This window comes from Sceloporus undulatus, chromosome 4, assembly GCF_019175285.1.
Source record: "Sceloporus undulatus isolate JIND9_A2432 ecotype Alabama chromosome 4, SceUnd_v1.1, whole genome shotgun sequence".
Taxonomy (NCBI): Eukaryota; Metazoa; Chordata; class Lepidosauria; order Squamata; family Phrynosomatidae; genus Sceloporus; species Sceloporus undulatus.
In genome coordinates this window covers 4641789-4659296 of record NC_056525.1, presented here as the reverse complement: position 1 = coordinate 4659296, position 17508 = coordinate 4641789, and the positions used below count along the sequence as shown (strand labels likewise).

At 43.6% G+C, this 17508-nt stretch overlaps 1 protein-coding gene across 1 annotated transcript in view; it reads right to left on the bottom strand.

Moving 5' to 3' along the window:
• Nucleotides 1-1016: 1016 nt before the first annotated feature.
• FKBP1A (FKBP prolyl isomerase 1A) overlaps nt 1017-17508 on the bottom strand; it is a 29496-nt gene continuing 13004 nt past the window's right edge. Inside the window, exons 3-5 of the mRNA XM_042462284.1 lie at nt 3724-3836; nt 2559-2723; nt 1017-2097 (exon numbers count right to left, since the gene is read on the bottom strand). Of these exons, the coding sequence (XP_042318218.1) occupies nt 2595-2723; nt 3724-3836 (242 nt within the window). The 3' untranslated portion in view covers nt 1017-2097; nt 2559-2594. The remainder of the gene's footprint in view (nt 2098-2558; nt 2724-3723; nt 3837-17508) is intronic.

Here is a 17508-nt window from a genome sequence, read left to right as displayed (position 1 = left end):
CAGAGGGACAAGCAAAGACATCCTGGAGCCCAAGAAAAACCAAATACAGCCCCCCAAAATAAACCGAATAGACCACCTGGACATTCGCTAACCTTGTGAAAACTTCAATTAGGGCCAAAAATGCACTGCAGAAACAATCCAGTTTGACACTGCTTTAACTAGCCTGGCTCAATGCTAGGGAATTCTGGGAACTGTAGTTTTGAGAGACATTTAGCCTTCTCTGTCAGAGTGTTCTGGTGTCACTACAAACTGCACTTCCCAGGATTCTCGAACATTGAGCCAGGCAGTTAAAACAGTGTCAAATTGGATTTTTTCTGCAGTGTGTTTTGACCCTCAGATGGACAGAGCTGCAAAGAAAAAGGTCAGGGTCAGTGTAAACCAGTGTAAAAAGCCAGTCCACAATCTACATTTCCAAGAAAGAAACTAATTATAGTAGCCAATGGGCACAAATATGGTGCCAATCCCTGGCAAACAGGGGAAAAACCCTGCCTGTCCTTGACACCAGTTAACAAGAAGCAGCAGTAATGTAAACCAAATGTCTACCGTAACAACCACTTGACTTAAAGTGTCTGAAATCTGAGCTGGAGACTAGAATTATGCACTGATGCAACATGGACAAGCAGCAATCTGGGACATCACTTTTTAGGCTGCTAAATGTGATTAGAGAGGAGACTGCTCGGTGACTGTAGGGATACCATCTCTGAGTTCATCATGGAAGTAGTTAGAAGTACAGGACTCCCAACTAAATATTGGGAGAACTACCAGACAATGAGGGCTGCTTGACAATGAAGTGGGCTATCTCAGGTGATGGCATCCCCTCCTTCACTTGAGGCCTCTCAAGTATGCCAGGTAGCTTTCCAGCAATACATCTTTATAGTTCCAAAAGGCAGGACCAACATGAGAAACAAAATACCAGCCCAGTCAGGGCCAGTGGACTCAAAAACCAATTACCCAAATCTCTCACAACATCCCAGAATAGCAGGTGGGATGGAATAATGACGAGAAGCCAACACAGGTTGAGAAAAGCCAGCATAAAGCATTTTTATTGCAATAATAAAACTCTATGTTTACGTGGTGATGGTGGTTGAGGGCGTGGCAGCGGCAATTCTCTTACGAAAACTCACTACGCAGGGAAAAGGGGGGGCAGGTCTGCATGACACCAGGAGAAGCGGGGGGGGAGGGGTCGGTGCATTGTACAAGAGGCTGTTGCAAGCTGCGATGACCAGCATCAGATCTCTGTAAAGAACTCTAGTAATTTCCACACTGATGGCTGGGGAGGTGGCGTGGATCCATCCCTTCACCCCCATGGTAAAACAGCACCTTCAAAAGTTCTTGAATTTAGCTAATTGTGGAATTCAGACTGCTAAAAGTTAAAAATTTCCTGAAAATCCAGTAGAAAACGCCATACACCACAATATTGTCGAGGGGGTGGGGCGGGAAGAGGTTGATGGCTGGGGAGTGGGAGTCAAGAAAAGACCCCAGAATAACCAGACTAGTGCTAAGTCACTGTGAAAACTGCCCATTCCCCAAGGATGGTAGTGAGGAGGGCATGGGGGGGGGGGAGTCCTTTGTGGCCCCAAATTTCAGGCAGAGGACCATATCAACTCCTATGACTACGTGGCCTTCCAGATGACTCAGCCCTCCTCGGCTCCTGAAACTGCTTTGTATGGCTTTGCAGCAGCAAACTGATTTTAATACAATAGATATTTCCAAAACAGAAGGACCAAAAAAGAGTGTTTGCCTTCTTCAAGCAATTATTCCTATATAATGTGAACCAATCAGTATACTTACTAGTAAAGCTCAATCATACACAACTCAATTCTACACCAAAATACTCCAAAAAAAAATAAGATTAAAGACCTTGACCAAAAATGAAAAAGCTGATGTTTACAGCATGTAGCTTTTTTAAAAAATGTCAAAAAAATCAGAGGAAAAACAAGGGAAGAGAATCAGAAGCAGAGCCAAGTGACCCAAAAAACATTCAAATTAGGGTGGATGGTTACACCAAGTGTGTAGTGGATAGCTGGGAAAGCTCCATACAAATTCATGTGCATTCGTCTTGAAGCAAAGATTTCTGGATTTCTCCATGTGCCAAACCTGTTAAGAGAAAAAGAGAAGTTTCTTCAGCATCTGTCCTGGAGAAGAGAAAGCAAAGCACAATGGCAGGGCTAGGAAAGTGACTGTGCCAACATTCAGAGAGGTGGAGAAGATCTAACACTTCAGAGCCTGTTTGATCAAGGCAAAGTGCCCATTCGTTACCAAGACAATCTTGCTGGGCTGCCAACTTTGCCTGGGCAAGACTTTGCCCAGCAGTCTCCTGCTACTACTCTTCTTATGGCAAGATGCCACCTCCTGATACCAGTTTGATAAATGGACCTGGACTCTCAACATACACCCTGCTGTATTTTGACAGAACTGAGACCTCGTTACACTTGAATCCATTTTCTCAGCCACTGGAAAGCATCACTTTCTCTCCCACCCCACTCCCCATGGACTCAAAAAAGGAAGGCTTTCGTGAACAGGAAGACAGATATTCCTTCAATATTGTCATCACCTACCCCAGAGCAGGGAAATGGGAGGACAGATGCCTCTTGTCATTCCAATTTTAGAAGCTCCACATCAAAAATTAGAGTGGCGTTGGGCGGGATGATTCCTGGGTGGCCAGTAAGACCGTAGGCATAGTCTGGCGAGATTATCATTTTGGCTCGCTGGCCAACGCTCATCTACAAATGAAACAGCAGACAATTAGAAGAGATATGAGTCCTTGTCTGAGTCTACATCCCTGAAGATGAAGATGCAAGATCATACAGAGCAAAAGGAGATGTACTTGTCAAGGTTTCCCTTCTGTGGCTAAGTGCCAGTATCGAGGCCAAAACAGAAGACACTTGTTCGTGTACACTTACGTGGGCATTTCTTTAGAAGTTAAAAGGGTTGCATCCCACCCACCCCTGCCCTGTATCTTAAATGGCAACACACCCTGCTGAATTCCTGAAAATTTTCATCCCCAATGCACCCCAACAACTCTTGGCTTTCTCTGAGCTGTCTCAAACCCAAATGAGACCTTTCTTTTCCAAAAGGAAGTAACCCAGAAGTCAAATTCCAGGCCACGTTCTCCTGGACCTTCAATGGGCCAGGGGAAGAGCATGGCAAAATTGCCACCCACACTCCTAAGGGGTGTTTAGGGACACTTTTGGGCCAAATATATTGGGTGGGATTTACAAAAGCTGGCAGTCTTGGGGACAAAGCCTGTGAACTCTTCCTGAACCAGCCACTGTAGGAATGGAGACCTAGAAATGACACTCTGCTGCACTTCTGATCCAAATCCCACATTCTTTCCTGTCATTAATAATGTATGTAAGATGCATATCCACAGCACTACACAAAGTACTATGAACAAAAATAAACCAGTATTTACTGTGAACTGCCTTCAAAACAGCAAGGAAGGTGAGTGACTCACATCCTCTGAATTGTTTTAGATACACAAAGATTGCACTTTTAGGTTAAAACCCAGTGAAGTACCTGAGTCACCAACTAGCCAATAACATCCCTATTAACCCCCAGTGTTCACCTGCCATCCTTCCTGCTTGACACAAGTCTCAAAAGGTAGGAAGAGCCCTTGATGCCCAAAGCAGGAAAGAGCCTCACATCAATTGAGCACCAATTGCCACTTGACTCTGCTGAAATCAGCCCACACCTCCATTGTTTAATCAGGTCCCCACTCACCTGGGCAACACCTTCTTCCCAGCCACGAATGACCTCCTGCTTGCCCATCACAAACTTGAACGGCTTGTTCCTGTCCCGGGAGGAATCAAACTTTTTCCCGTCTTCTAGCATCCCTGAAGGAAAAAAGATGCTGACGTTAACTCGAAGCCAAATTAAATAACCAGCACATCAAAACACATGAATACTCTAGGGGGGGGGAGATGTTCCAATGACAGATAAACCTTAGGGTGCCTACTGGTGACATTCAACTGCCATGTAGTCAGTAACCACAAATTAAAGGCGATATCAAGGAGAGTTCTCACCCACAAACAGCTAGCCAGATGAAGGCCCATGTCCCACTCCTCCCTTTCTTCAGGTCCCTCCTTAAAAGCTAGCTCTTATACGGACCAAGAGAACTTGAAAGCCCACACAGTTCAACTGTGGTTTGAGGGTTCGACTAGCATTCCAGAAGACCAGGATTTGAATTCCAACTCAGCAACCAAGACTCCACTGGGTGTCCATGGGCAGGCTGCGCTCTTGGCCTTAGAGGAAAGCAAAGGCAAAGCTCCTCTAAACAAATGGGGCCAAGAATTTCCTGACTCTAGGACTGGGTCACCATACGTCAGACCTGACGGCCCGTAACAATAGTGTCAACAGATAACTTGGTCTGGTCCAGGTCCTGTAGCCCACCAAAATGCTCAGCTCCAGCACCACCCCTGAAAAGCAGGATTAAGCGTCTAAACCAAGAAATGGCCAAGTAGCCACATGTGAAGTATATGGAGCCATAGTGTCAGGAAAAGCCATCCCTAAACCTGAGATGAAAGGCATCTTCTATGGTAGCAATTTGAGAAGAAGGGGTCTGTCATTGGGGGCAAGGAAACAGGTGAGGTGAAAACTAGGGATGGAAATAATATTCATCCTTGTTTTCAGAGTGAAAATGCATTTCCTGAGATTCAGGAAACCTGGTTGGGATGGATAACACAGTTTTGTGGAGTTTTTTCTGGTATTTATGAAACCTGAAGTGTTTAGGAAAATTATTTCACACAGAAATGATTTTGCACAAGGACATTTTTTCATGCAAAAAGCCCCGTTTCCAGATAGCCATGAGAATGCCCTCTTGCTCAGGATGCTGGGATGTGAGGAAGGGGACAGCTTTTGGGTGACAGACGTCTAGTCCTGTGGGTACAAACACAATGTTTTTGTGCACAAGTACATAAAAATTTCCAGATAACCTCATCATTTTTGTACAGAATTCCATCTTTGGGCCCAAGGCTGGGATGTAGCAGAGCCTGGCAAAGTCCATCCTGGCTACTTTGGCTCATGCGCCTAAGGCTGGGGAAGACAGTGTGTGATTGTATGTAGCTCCCAAAGACATTTTAAAGGACCCTCAACTATTTGTAAGCACTAACATCTCCATGTTCTCAAGGAATCACAGGAACTATTTCACCATGTTTCATCCAGACTTCTCCTCTAACCAAGTTCACCAGAAATTGACTTAAAAGCCCTCTCCTAGATCTTACACAAGCCAAGGAAGCCAAAAGTCAAGGCAAAATTGCCTCCCCCATGACTCTTAGGGGGTCTTTTTAGTGATTTTTTTAAAAAAATACCTTCTACAAGGGAACACACAGCAAGAGAGGGTGTTGCCCCCCCCCGCCCCAAAATTTTGGCAGATGTCCACCTCTGGCTTAAGGGCTACTGCCTTCTGCTTCCTCTCTGTCAGTTGTAAGCGCCAGAAGCTTCCTCCTTGTGCTGGCTGAGCCAACAGGTCATCATCATCATATTTATATGCCGCCTTGTCTCCAATTTGGGACTCAAGACGGCTTACAGCAGATTTAAATAACCTAAATTTGATATTCACAAAATGCAAATGTTAAGTGATTATCAAAAAAAAAAGTAACACCAGTTAAAAGCACGAACCACCAACACCAAGCAGGAACAGGCCTGGCTGGTGGAGAGTACCAAAGATCTCCAGGTAGGAGCTGGAAAGAGCCCTGCCTGAAATACCGTAGAGGCAATAATGCCAGCCAGAGTTGGGAGTTCCCAGGCTTGATGAAGTAGTGACCTGACTCTAAGGTTGCTTCATGTGTCCTCCTAAGTTCACCCTTTAACAACAAAGGACTGAGCTTCCCATTTACCATCAGGGTGATAGAACAGTCTCATAAGATGGCACTTCACTCTGGACAGCTGCCTATGGAAGAGACAGTGCGGGATAGTGGCTTGCGTGTTGGACCAGGATTCTAGGAGATCAGGGTTTGAATCCCCACTCTGCCACAAAAATGCCCTTGGGAAAGGCACATCACCACCACACATTTCAGTTTATGTGCCCATAACTGCTTCCTTAATGCCCAAGGTCCTCCTAGTCAGAATACTGGTTTGCCAGGATAGCACACTATACCTTCTACAATTGTTTTCCTCTACCACTGTCTTATGGTTGTAATGGTTTTCTACGGCTGTAAACCGCGGTATACAAATAAAATGTATTGTTGTTGTTATTATGGAGGAGATGCCAAGCCCCTATACAATCTTGAGAGGATTGAAGTGTATGTTCAAAGCACAGGGACCAGGCTGTATCTTTCAAACTCCCCAAATTTTCACAGCAAGGAGCTCCATGCCCTAGCATTACACTGAAGAACTTGCCCTCCAGGAAGGGACTGAACCACTGCAAAGCCAAGCCATACTCCCAATTCTGAAAGAATTGTACCTGGGTATCAAAAGCCACACATGGGAATGGACAAGATTACAGTCCCAAAACCACCACTGGTCATCCAACCAGGGCAGTTTACCTGAAACCAGTCCAGTCCAACATAACTCCCTCCATCCCCAGATTGAGAATCAGCCTCTTCCAAATCAGATTTTGAGGAAAAACAGGTCTGAGAGTTAAAATGGGGGGGGGGGGAGGATGCAGACATATGGCAAAACAATGAATCTCCTAGGGCTTTCCATTGCCATCCTCTGCAATACAGCTTTCCAGAGGCAAAGAAAAATGCAGCCAAGCCAGTATGGGTCTGGAAAAGAGAAGCTAAAATCTGCACCACCTGTCCCCATTCATTTCTTCTCAACTTCACTGAAGCCTTGCAACACACTGTATGTGTGCATATTATTAGTAGTAGTAGTAGTAGTAGTAACCTTTATTTATTTATAAATAAATTTTATTTATAAAGCATATACCAGGGCTGGGGAGTTGGAGTAACAAGTAGAGTAAGAGGTTTTTACAGAAGTAGAAATAAGGAGTAACAAAATATATTTGTTGCTCCTTATTCTTGTTATTATATTGTACATGCAAAAATAAAAAAACAATTGTATTACGTATATTGCACTGGGGAAGGGACTGGAACGCAAAGAGAGGCACTAATACACACACATGCCAGGCTTGCAAAGCAACTAAGGCTTTTCTCCACGGCTGGGGAGTAGGAGTAGGGAGTAAAGGCGTACGAGATTTTTACAGGAGTAGGAGTATGAATAACATTAAGAAAAAATATCTCACTCCGGAGCAGGACAAGGAGTAATCCCAAAAATCACTAGTTCTCAGCCCTGGTGTATATGTTTTCAAGTCACCTGTCAATTTATGGCAACCACATGCATTTCACTAGGTTTTCTTTGATCAGGAATACAGATTATGGCTGGCCAAATATATTCAGACTCCCTCACTCTCTGAATACTACAGTGGTACCCCGGGTTACGAAATTAATTCGTTCCGCCGCCGCTTTCGTAACCCGGAATACTTCGCAAGCCGAAAAACCCATTGGCGCTAATGGGGAAAAGCCGCGATTTCGTGTGAAATAGCGCCGAAAAGCACCAAAAAATTTTTCGTAACCCAAAAAAACCTTCGTAACCCGGAACAGATTTTTTAATTGGATTTTTTTTCGTAACCCGGAAATTTCGTAAGGCGGCGCATTCGTATCCCGGGGTACCACTGTATTTTCATCCAATAAACATTACAGATTGTAGGCCCCAGACTTCCTTCAGGTCAGTCACCAAAGATTTTCCTTGTGCCTGCAGGATGTCTGCTTGTGGCAAGATTGCAAACTGCAGCATTTCTAACTCAGGATGAAAGGGGTTTTTTTGGCTCAGACTTGCTAGAGCCTTACATGACGTCTGAATGATTTCTCGATTGAACCCTGAAGTGCTAAGGGTCAATGTTGGCTCATACATTTGGGGCTCATTCTTCATTTCATTATTTGGACATATCCACATTCGAAAGGGAATGAAATTCAAAGTACAGTGGACCCTTGTTATACACTGGGGTTTGGTTCCAAGATCCCCCATGGATAACAAAATCCGTGGATGCTCAAGTCCCATTAAATATAGTTACATAGCAAAATGGTGTCCCTTATAAAAATGGAAAATCAAGGTTTGATATTTGAAATTTATACTTTTTTGGAACACTTTCAAACCATGGATGCTTGAATACATGTATAAAAAAATCTGTGTATAAGAAGGGCTGACTGTACGTCACAATGTAAAAATTAGTCTGAAAATCAGCTATAAGAGCTAGTATGCACATTCAGGTCCTAATTTTGTGTCTGAAGGTTTAACACCACCTCTGCATCTTGGAAGTGGCAATTCAAAATGCACTGTATTTTGGTATCCAAAGCACCTGAAAGACCAAGTAATCCTGATATGTCATTGATAAAACTAGCAATGCTAGTCTCTATGTCGAGAACTAGAACATCCAACTGTCTTATAAAGCCCTTAATGGCTTGAGCCCAGGGTACTTGGAGGACTGCCTCTCTCCATATAATCCGCCCCGCACTCTCAGGTCAGGCGGGAAACAACTTTTGAGAGTCCCTGATACGAGATATGTGGTGTCTGCACATAGGGCTTTTTCTGCTTCGGCCCCGCAGACCTGGAACTCTCTGCCTGACCAGCTCCGCTCAGCCCCCTCCCTGGAGTCTTTCAGGAAAAATCTAAAGACTCACCTCTTTCGTCAAGCTTTCCCCCATGTTCCCTAATTCCATTCTTCTTCCCTTGTGTTGCTGTATTGTATTGATGTAATTGTGCTTTGGTTTTTAACTGTGATGAATATGGATATTTTTCCTGCTGTCTGTATGTTTAACTGGGGGGGGGATTTCTTTTTATTGGATTTTGTAATTTCGGTCTGTTTTTATTACTGTTGTAAACCGCTGTGATCATGGGAATAGCGGTATACAAATAAAGATTCATTCATTCATTCATTCTGTTATTATTGTTGTGGTACATTCAAGCAGTTTCTGACTAAGGGCAACCCTATCACAGGGAATTGTTCAGAGGGAATTTGTCTTTGCCTTCCTCTGAGCCAGAAAAAGTGTGACTGGCCACAGTGAGTTTCTATGGCCAAGCGAGAATTTGAACCCTGGTCTCCAGAGTCTTAATCCCATGCTCAAACCACTACACCACGCTGGTTCTCTTACTGTTTCTGCCTCAGAGAAGCTTTAAACTAATTAATCTGTATTTTCAGCAACAGTTGTTTCACTATGGTTGATCTGATTCAGACTTATGTGGCAACCTTCTCCTATGGCTTTCTTGGCCAGATGTATTCAGAGGTGGTTTCTCCTTCCTCACAGGCTGAGAGAGTGTGACTTGGCCAAAGTCACCCAGTGGGCTTCCCTGGTTGAGGAGGGTTTCAAACCCCTGTTTCCTGGAGCCATAGTCCAACACCTGAATCACTATACCACACTGGCTCCTTTTCTCTACAATATGCTCTTAAAAATAGTTTTCCAGATTGAAATTATTCAGTGTTTGGCTTTATTTAGCTACCTCCCTTATCAGGCTACCACAATTCTTCGTATCTTCTTCTTCACCTCTTCAAGTTTTGTCTTACATCTTCTGACAAGTGGTTGATTTTGGGGTTTTTTGTTTCTTTGTTTTGGTTTTGCCTTTTAAATTTTTGAGCTTCATACAGTAGACAGAGTTTTCACTCTCTTATTTACCACCTAAATATTTCTTTTTACTGCCCCAAGCCATTTTATCATTTGAGAAGTACAGCAGCTTTCTGGTTCTTCATTTTAACATGCCTTTTCAAGCATAGATGCTCTTGCCGTCGTAATGTGAAGCTTGTTCCTCCATAAGAGTTCTCTGCACTTGGTGGGAACCTGCATACAAGTTATCTTTTAATTTTGAAACCTTCTGCCTATGGCACTCTTCCAATTCAGCACTCAAATGCAACAGTCTTTGAATATTTGAATATTATTCTCTTTGCATCTCCCAATCTGTCAGCATTAATTCTACTCTTCCATTGGCGCTGAAATTGTAGTTCTTAGCTCTGTAACTTTTGGTCGCTGCCAACCCCCTTATTCCCATCTTTTCCTAGAGATAGAAGCCCACCCACCACCTTCAGTCAATTTCCTCAAAAAACACAGCCATGTCTGCACAAAGCGATCCTGAGCCTTTTGTTGTTCAAAGCTCTCAGCACCCGAGCAATAACATGGAAGGAAAAGGAACCACCACTCCGAAATGTTGCTTCCTACCGTTTTAATATATAGGTTTACATTTTGCCAACATACACTGAGCGTAGCACAATTGTTTGAGCTCTGAACTATGGTCTCCAAAGTTCAAATCCCAGCTCAGCCATGTGAGTCCACTGGGTGAGCAAATCACACTATCGCAGTCTCACAGGATGGAAGTGGCAAAACCTCTCTGAAGAAACTTGCCAAGAAACCTCCATGATAGGTTTACCTTAAATCAGAAACAACTTGAAAGCACAAAACAACAACAATAACAACAACATACACATAGAGCAGCACAGCCTTCCTGCAAGATTGCACACCCCAAAATGCAACCAGAAGAGAATACCTGTTTTGTCCACGCCAGAAGTATCTGTCTGCTATGCTAGTGTTTCTTGAGCTGCCTCATGTGGGGAACTAGCAATTCTGCCCGCCCCGCCCCCCCCCCCCAATGCATCAGGGACTGGCACCATATTTTGGCCCATTGCTTTTTTCTTTTCTGGTAACTCTCCACTTTCAAGAGCACTGCACTATACAAAGCAGACAAACCTGGGCCCCCCGCACATCTTTTTTTTTCTATTACATTTATTGCTTCCCTCTTAAGATAGCCATATTTAACATGAAATCCCCATTTTCACTACACTGCAATTCTTGGGAATTATGGATGGCCACAAGAAGCCCTCGGGGGTCACAGATTTTGAAACTGGAGCTACACATCCCCAAGAAAATATCAACTGTGAAGTTCAGGCCAAGATAGCAAGCCACTATATTTGCTTCTTAAAACCACACAATGCCACTTCTTAGATGAACAGGAAGTTGTTGTGTTCACCAAACCAAAACAGACCATCACACCCCTCTGGAGGGGGATGACTGAGAAAGAGTAAGGCTCACAATGAAAGTTTATTATCAAGAGAATTGCAAACCACTTAAAAAGAAAAAGAAAAGGACTCAAAATAATGCTGTATGTAATCTGAACATAAAATGAACCAAGAATGTAGGAATGATGAATTATTAAGCATTTCTGGCAGGTGCCTGTGTAGAAAAACCAACAGCTTGTAGTAACTTAAAAGACTAACACATTTTTCACGGCATACCCCTTGGATTTCAGACCATGAAATCTTATGCATAATAAGCTTTCATGATTCTTGGCTACTTTGGGTAATTAAACCACATGCTATTTGAGAAATTAGTCCTCTGTGAAGATCAGTGGAAAAATAGGCCATGCACTATACAGGAATCTATTCTTTCTGGGACTCCCAGAAGCAAAGCCACATAATTCTCAGTAAATACAGAGGTTAATTTCAATAATTATATTACTTTACTTTATAGTCTTTGCATCGATGCCATCTCTCAATCCTGCTATTGATTTCCTTTCAGTTTAGACCTAGTAGTGATGCTCTCTTTTTCCCCATCAAAAGATTGTAACCAAGAAACTATCTACAGAAATTATCAGGAAAGGATCTACAAAGGCAGATAGCTTCTCCCACATGATTTTGCTGAAAATCTAAGATGAATGATTTTTGGACAGGGACTTTTCTGTAGCAGCACCTTGACTGCTGAAATCCCTCCCATATCAAGCCTGACAGAGTCCTTCCCTAACAAGATTTTGGAGGGCAGCCAAAGATGAATTCCCTTTTAAGGCCTGTGGTCCTCTTTTAAGTTTTTGTTTACAGTGTGCCTTCCACGCCCGCTGGGATTAGTGGTGCAGGACCCCCGTGAAACTGGTAAAACAGCAAAGAAAAAAAACCCACTTTTTAAAACCTAAGAATAACTCTCTAGGAATCTCTAGGTCCTCCAGTGCAACATCTGCCATTAAGTTGACCATAGAATTGCGCTGGAGGATGTACAAACACCTAAGAAGAGTTCTCTCTAGGTGGACATTGACCATAGAGACATGCTGGAGGACCTAGAGATTCCTAGAGAGAGCATATTAATCAAATTCGTGAAAAATCAAATCAGCAAAAGTCAAAGCTGCAAATGTGGAGGGCCAAATGTAATCCTATTTTTTTAAACTGGTTGATGCGCATTGTTTCCTCGGGAGCCCTGGTGGCTTGAGGTGCAACAAACAATTTTCTTCAACAAATACATCAGGATTTTTTTCCAGCATAACATAACTTAACATAAAATAAGCATGAACCAAATGACCCCAGATCAGTGGTTCCCTCCTCCATTTATTTTGGACTTCAGATCCCAGAAGTCAAAGTCAACTTGGCCAGGACTTTTTGTCAGGAATTATGGGAGCTGAAGCCCAAAGCATCCGGCACATCAAGGCCTGGGAACCAGTGACCTAAATAAGGTGGGGTGGGGGAGATCAAATGAATGGTATACCTCTAAGTCACCCTGTCATCAACAGCCCTGCTCAGGTCTTGCAAACTGAGGGTAGTCATGGCTTCCTACAATGCAGTCTTCCTCTTTTCCTACTGCCTTCTAGCTTGGCCAAGCATTATTGTATTTTCTAATGAGTTGCGTCTTCTCATGATGCCTCCGAAGTATAACAGCTTCAGTGTAGTCATCAACTCAAGTTGATTTGCTCTGAGATCTGTTCATTTGTCTTTAGGGAAGTCCACAGTATCTACAAAATACCCACAGAGGAGATCCCAGATGCCATGGCATACATGACAAGACAGTTTTTGCTGTAATCAGAAGACATAGGTAAATCAGCTTCTACACAAAAGGTGAGAGGGATGCTTTGATTGTGATTTCTTGCATGGCAGAATGGGGCTGGACTGGATGGCCCTTGGGGGTCTCTTTCAACTCTATGATTCTGTGATTGTAGATACAAACCTAAATACAAGGACATGAATACCAGCCAGGCCAGAGCCATTTTATCACAGCATCCTGAGTGCCTGAGCTGGAACCAAACAGCAAACGAGAGGAAAGACTGCGCACAGCGGTGGCTCTGCAGCAATTCCACTAATGGAAAGATGGAAAAAGCGGAGGATGGCAAATAAAAGTACACTGCTGGGGTGTGGGACGAAAGGGTACTCGCTCCATGCCATGCATCTGAGCAAGTAGACTGAAGTCTACGACAGCTCATGTTGCCAACTTCTTTTTTTTCAGTTAGTCTCACAGGTGATACAAGATCTCTCTACATACTGATTCTACAGACTAACACAGCTAAATATTTGAATTAGTCCATGGCAAACATGGTGGAAGCCATTCTAAGGCTTCAATGGTCGGTGTGCTGCTGTTTTTAAAGGAACAGCTATGCAGTTACCCAAGCCTAGAAATCAAAAATATTTAAAAGACATTTAAAAGGCTTCATATGCTTTAGTATCAATGAACAGAGGACCTTCCACATTCGCTGGGGTTAGGGGCACAGGACCTCACCCCCAATGAAAGTGGGGGGGAAACATAAATAAAAAACATTGGTTCTTTTAAACCTGAGAGAACAACTCTCTAGGAATCTGTAAGTCCTTCAGGGCAATTCTGTGGTCAAGATCTGCCAGAAGCTGACCATGAAATTGTCTAGGTCCAGTGTGACGTTTGGCAGAAGTTGACAACAGAGTCATGCCTGGAGGACCAAGAGAGATTCCTAGAGAGAACATATTAATCAAGTCTGTGAATAATCGCATCTGCAAAAGCTAAAATGGAGGGTCAATTGTACTGTCACTGTATCTCCATATCCCTTACAGCTATCATCCCCTTCCTTCCACCAACCACCTCGGTCATTTTGCCTGGAATTCTCACTCAGCGCAAGTTCACAAAGGTGTAGCAAGTACATTTCTATACCGGGTGTAGCATGGTTCTTGTGTTCCCACACTGCTCAGACCCAGTGAACTGAATCTGAGTCTGGAGATAACAAGCCATCTGACAATTATACCTCCAGAGTGATGAAATGGAGATCAAGAACAGGACTGAACATGAAGTCGGCAATCAACAGCCATTTTAATAACAGCACTTTTAGGAATTTATCAGAGTTGCAAGGGACAAGGATTTCTACTCATTCTGAAACCTACACATGAACAGCATTCAGATTCTGAAATGCTTACAAATCTGTGAGCCAGGCATGGCCTTGTCACTGCAATGTGACAGCTGTCAGATACAGTGAACTTCTGCCACACTCAGCAATGCACAGAAAAGGAATAGAGGTGTTTAATGCTGGAAGACAGCATAAGCTGGCAAAGGCATTTCCAGAAAAATCTACTCCGTGATGACCAACAAGGCTTTTGCAGAAACAGCATTCACTGTGTCAGCTGGCGCATAAGACCATAATAAGCAGTCCTGCTGGTACAGACAAAGTGGTGATCTAATCCAGTATCTTGCTTCCAAGAGTGACCAGGCAGATTCTTCTAGGAAGTCCACTGATACCCCATGAAAGTCCACACTTGTTCCCAAACAAAAGGAAAACAAGATAAAGGCAGCAGAGGGCTAAATCACTTGGAGAGTTGAAGGAGACTGAGAATTTCAGCCTCCCACCCACTTCTGGCACCAAAAACTAGCTCCAGAGAGTTTTCCAGCACATTTTTCAGAAGGCTGGGGTCCTGGTGTGGGGAAGCAAGGCTGCACAGACCTATATACCACTTACAGTGGTACCCCGGGTTACGAATTTAATTCATTCCGCGGCGCCATTCGTAACCCGTAATCTTTCGCTAGCCGAAAAAGCCATAGGCGCTAGCGCTAAAAGCCGCGATTTCGTGTGAAAAAGCGCCGAAAAGCACCAAAATTTTTTTCATAAGCCGGAAAAAAAAACGTAACCCGAAACAGTTTTTTCCTATGGGATTTTTTCGTATCCCGGAAATTTCGTAACGCGGTGATTTCGTATCCCGGGGTACCACTGTATATAGGATTCCAGTCTTGTATTCAAGCCCAGCATTGGATATACCCAACACTGTTCTCTTTTAAATCCTGTGACTCAAAATAGTACCTGAATTCACAAACAACCAAGTTGATTACTGGCACTAAAAGCATTTCCCCCTCCCCCATAACAACCTTACCATAGCCTCATTTTATCCTCCATTCCAACTGCCTCTTCTCTCCTCTAGGCCATTTATTTTCAATTATCATGGCCTCTGTCGTATCATCACACAGAACCTACAGCGCAAGCCAGGGAAGCTGAAAGACAGTATGCATCACTGACTACACTTCAGGAACCAAAATGTTTATACAGTGTGCTAGCGAAGAAATAAGAATATGGTAGAAAAGCTGTATGAAATGAACTGAAATTCTCTAGTTTGTTCTCACCTGTCATGAATACCTTAGGTAGACTTAGCCACTGCTCAGCCCCCACACCATGCCTCATCTGAGATACGCTGATAATACAAGCCTCCCTCATGTAGATATTCTAAGCATTAGTGAAACTGCCCTTCCCAGGGATAGGGAAGGGGTAAACAGTATGTGACCCCACATAAAAGTTTTGCACCCCTACATTCCCCATCAGTCCCTCAAGCTCCTCAATCTGAAGGGCACAATTTTCACTTGTAAACAATACACAAAGTTCCCAAAACATATGAAGACACTCTCACACCCTGTAAGAAGCAACCATGCCCCAAAAATACCTGTTTGGGGCTGTACATCGGCCAAAATGGTAGAAGGAAATGGTGTTCTTACCATTTTGAGCAAAACATGGCCAAAATCGGAGATATTTGAACACTGTAAGGCAGATGTGGCCCAAAGGGAGGAATGAGGAATGTCCCCTGGCCCCATGCAATTATTCCTCTGTTGAGTGTTGTCCAATTAGGAGTACTCTGGGGCATTATATAAATATTTAAATATTATGGCAAGATTTACAGCAGACAGAAATCCATCACACTATTTCTTTCCTTTGATTCTGGAAAAGGCTGTCAGAGAACCATAATGTACTGTCACTAACCCCTCAGGAAAGCCTGCCCTCTAAGTGTGTGTGCATGCTTGCAAGTCACCTGTCAACTTATGGCAACCCCATAAATAGAGTTTTCTTTGGCAAGGAATACTCAGAAGTGGTTTTGCCATTTCCTTCCTCTGAAATATAGCCTACAGCAACTGGTATTTCTTAGCAGTCTCACATTCAAGTCCTAACCAGGGCCGAACCCGCTTAGCTTCCTGAATCAGACGGGATCTGGTGCCTTTAGGTCTTAAGCTTGCCCTACAGCACCAGAATCATCCTTAGGTACCTGGCCCAAAAGGCAGGTATAGGCAATAGGCCTTGAGCATCCATTAAAGCAGATTACTTGTGATTAACTGGGATATGTTGCTAAGCACAAAGCTAGCCAAGAACTTAAAGACATTACGGGACAATTCCAACAATTGACTGCAGGCCCTAGAGAGGAGAGTGCAAAATGCTACAGAAGAATATACTGTGGAAGAGGACTGGGTGGGTCTACCTTTGAACTGTCAGTTCAAGTAAGCCCTGCTCCACTGGGGTCTTCCCAATTTTCTCTAGGCTGCCTCCCATTCCCAAGTCATGTTTTTTTGATGCTGTACAACTGAAAAATATTTCAAGAATCCAGCAAAACACAAGAATCTCAAAATCAGTCCAGCATAAAATCGCATTCAGAAGCCACCCCTCTATATTATATTATTATATGGCTTTGTAAAAAATGTAAGAGGGAAAAAAGCCACAGCACTGCTAATTTGCCTCTCTTGGAGTATTTTTACTGAAATGAGGCAGCATGACAGAGTGGTATGAGTGTTGGACTAAGACTGTGGATGCCCTAGGTCCAAATTCCTACTCAACTATGGAAGCCCATTGGGTAACCTTGGGCAGGTCACACTCTCTCAGCCTCAGAGGACAGCAATAACAAATATACTCTAACAAACTCTGCCACAAAAACCATAGGGTAAGGTCAATTTCATGGAGACAGCTCAATGATTTCACTTTGAGGCTCTGGTTCAGCCTTGGGCCCAGTACATACCGCCAATAAGCGACATACCAGGGCAAATACTAGGGTTAGGGACGACACAGCAACCACACGGTCCCTAATCCTAGTACATACTGATGCCGTTACAATGGCGGCGTCCCATGTATATGGCCGCCACCATTTTGATGTAAGTGCCGCAAAGCATCTGCATGGCGCCACACATTGCTTACGTCACGAGTGCGCCAATGGCACACTCATGACGTTATTGCAGTGCCACAGAAGGAACCCAGAAATATTGGGTTCTTTCTGCTCCGCAGTGATAGCACGCCGTTTGGGGGCTGCGCCATCCCTGCGTTAGAAAAACGGGGGCCGGCAGGCTGCCGTTTCTCAGCAGTCTGTCCCAGGCCTTTGTCTTTTACCCAGTTGCTTTGCCAAGTCACTTGTCTCTGAGCAGCATAAGCTTGTGTGCTGTGAAATGGGTCTTCTCAAGAACAAAAAAACAAAACAAAACAAAAAAATCTGTCTGCAAAAGACCATTTGTGGTCTTTGAATTAATTAATTAATTAACTTTTTTTCTTATAACATGGGATTCAAGCCAGTATGAC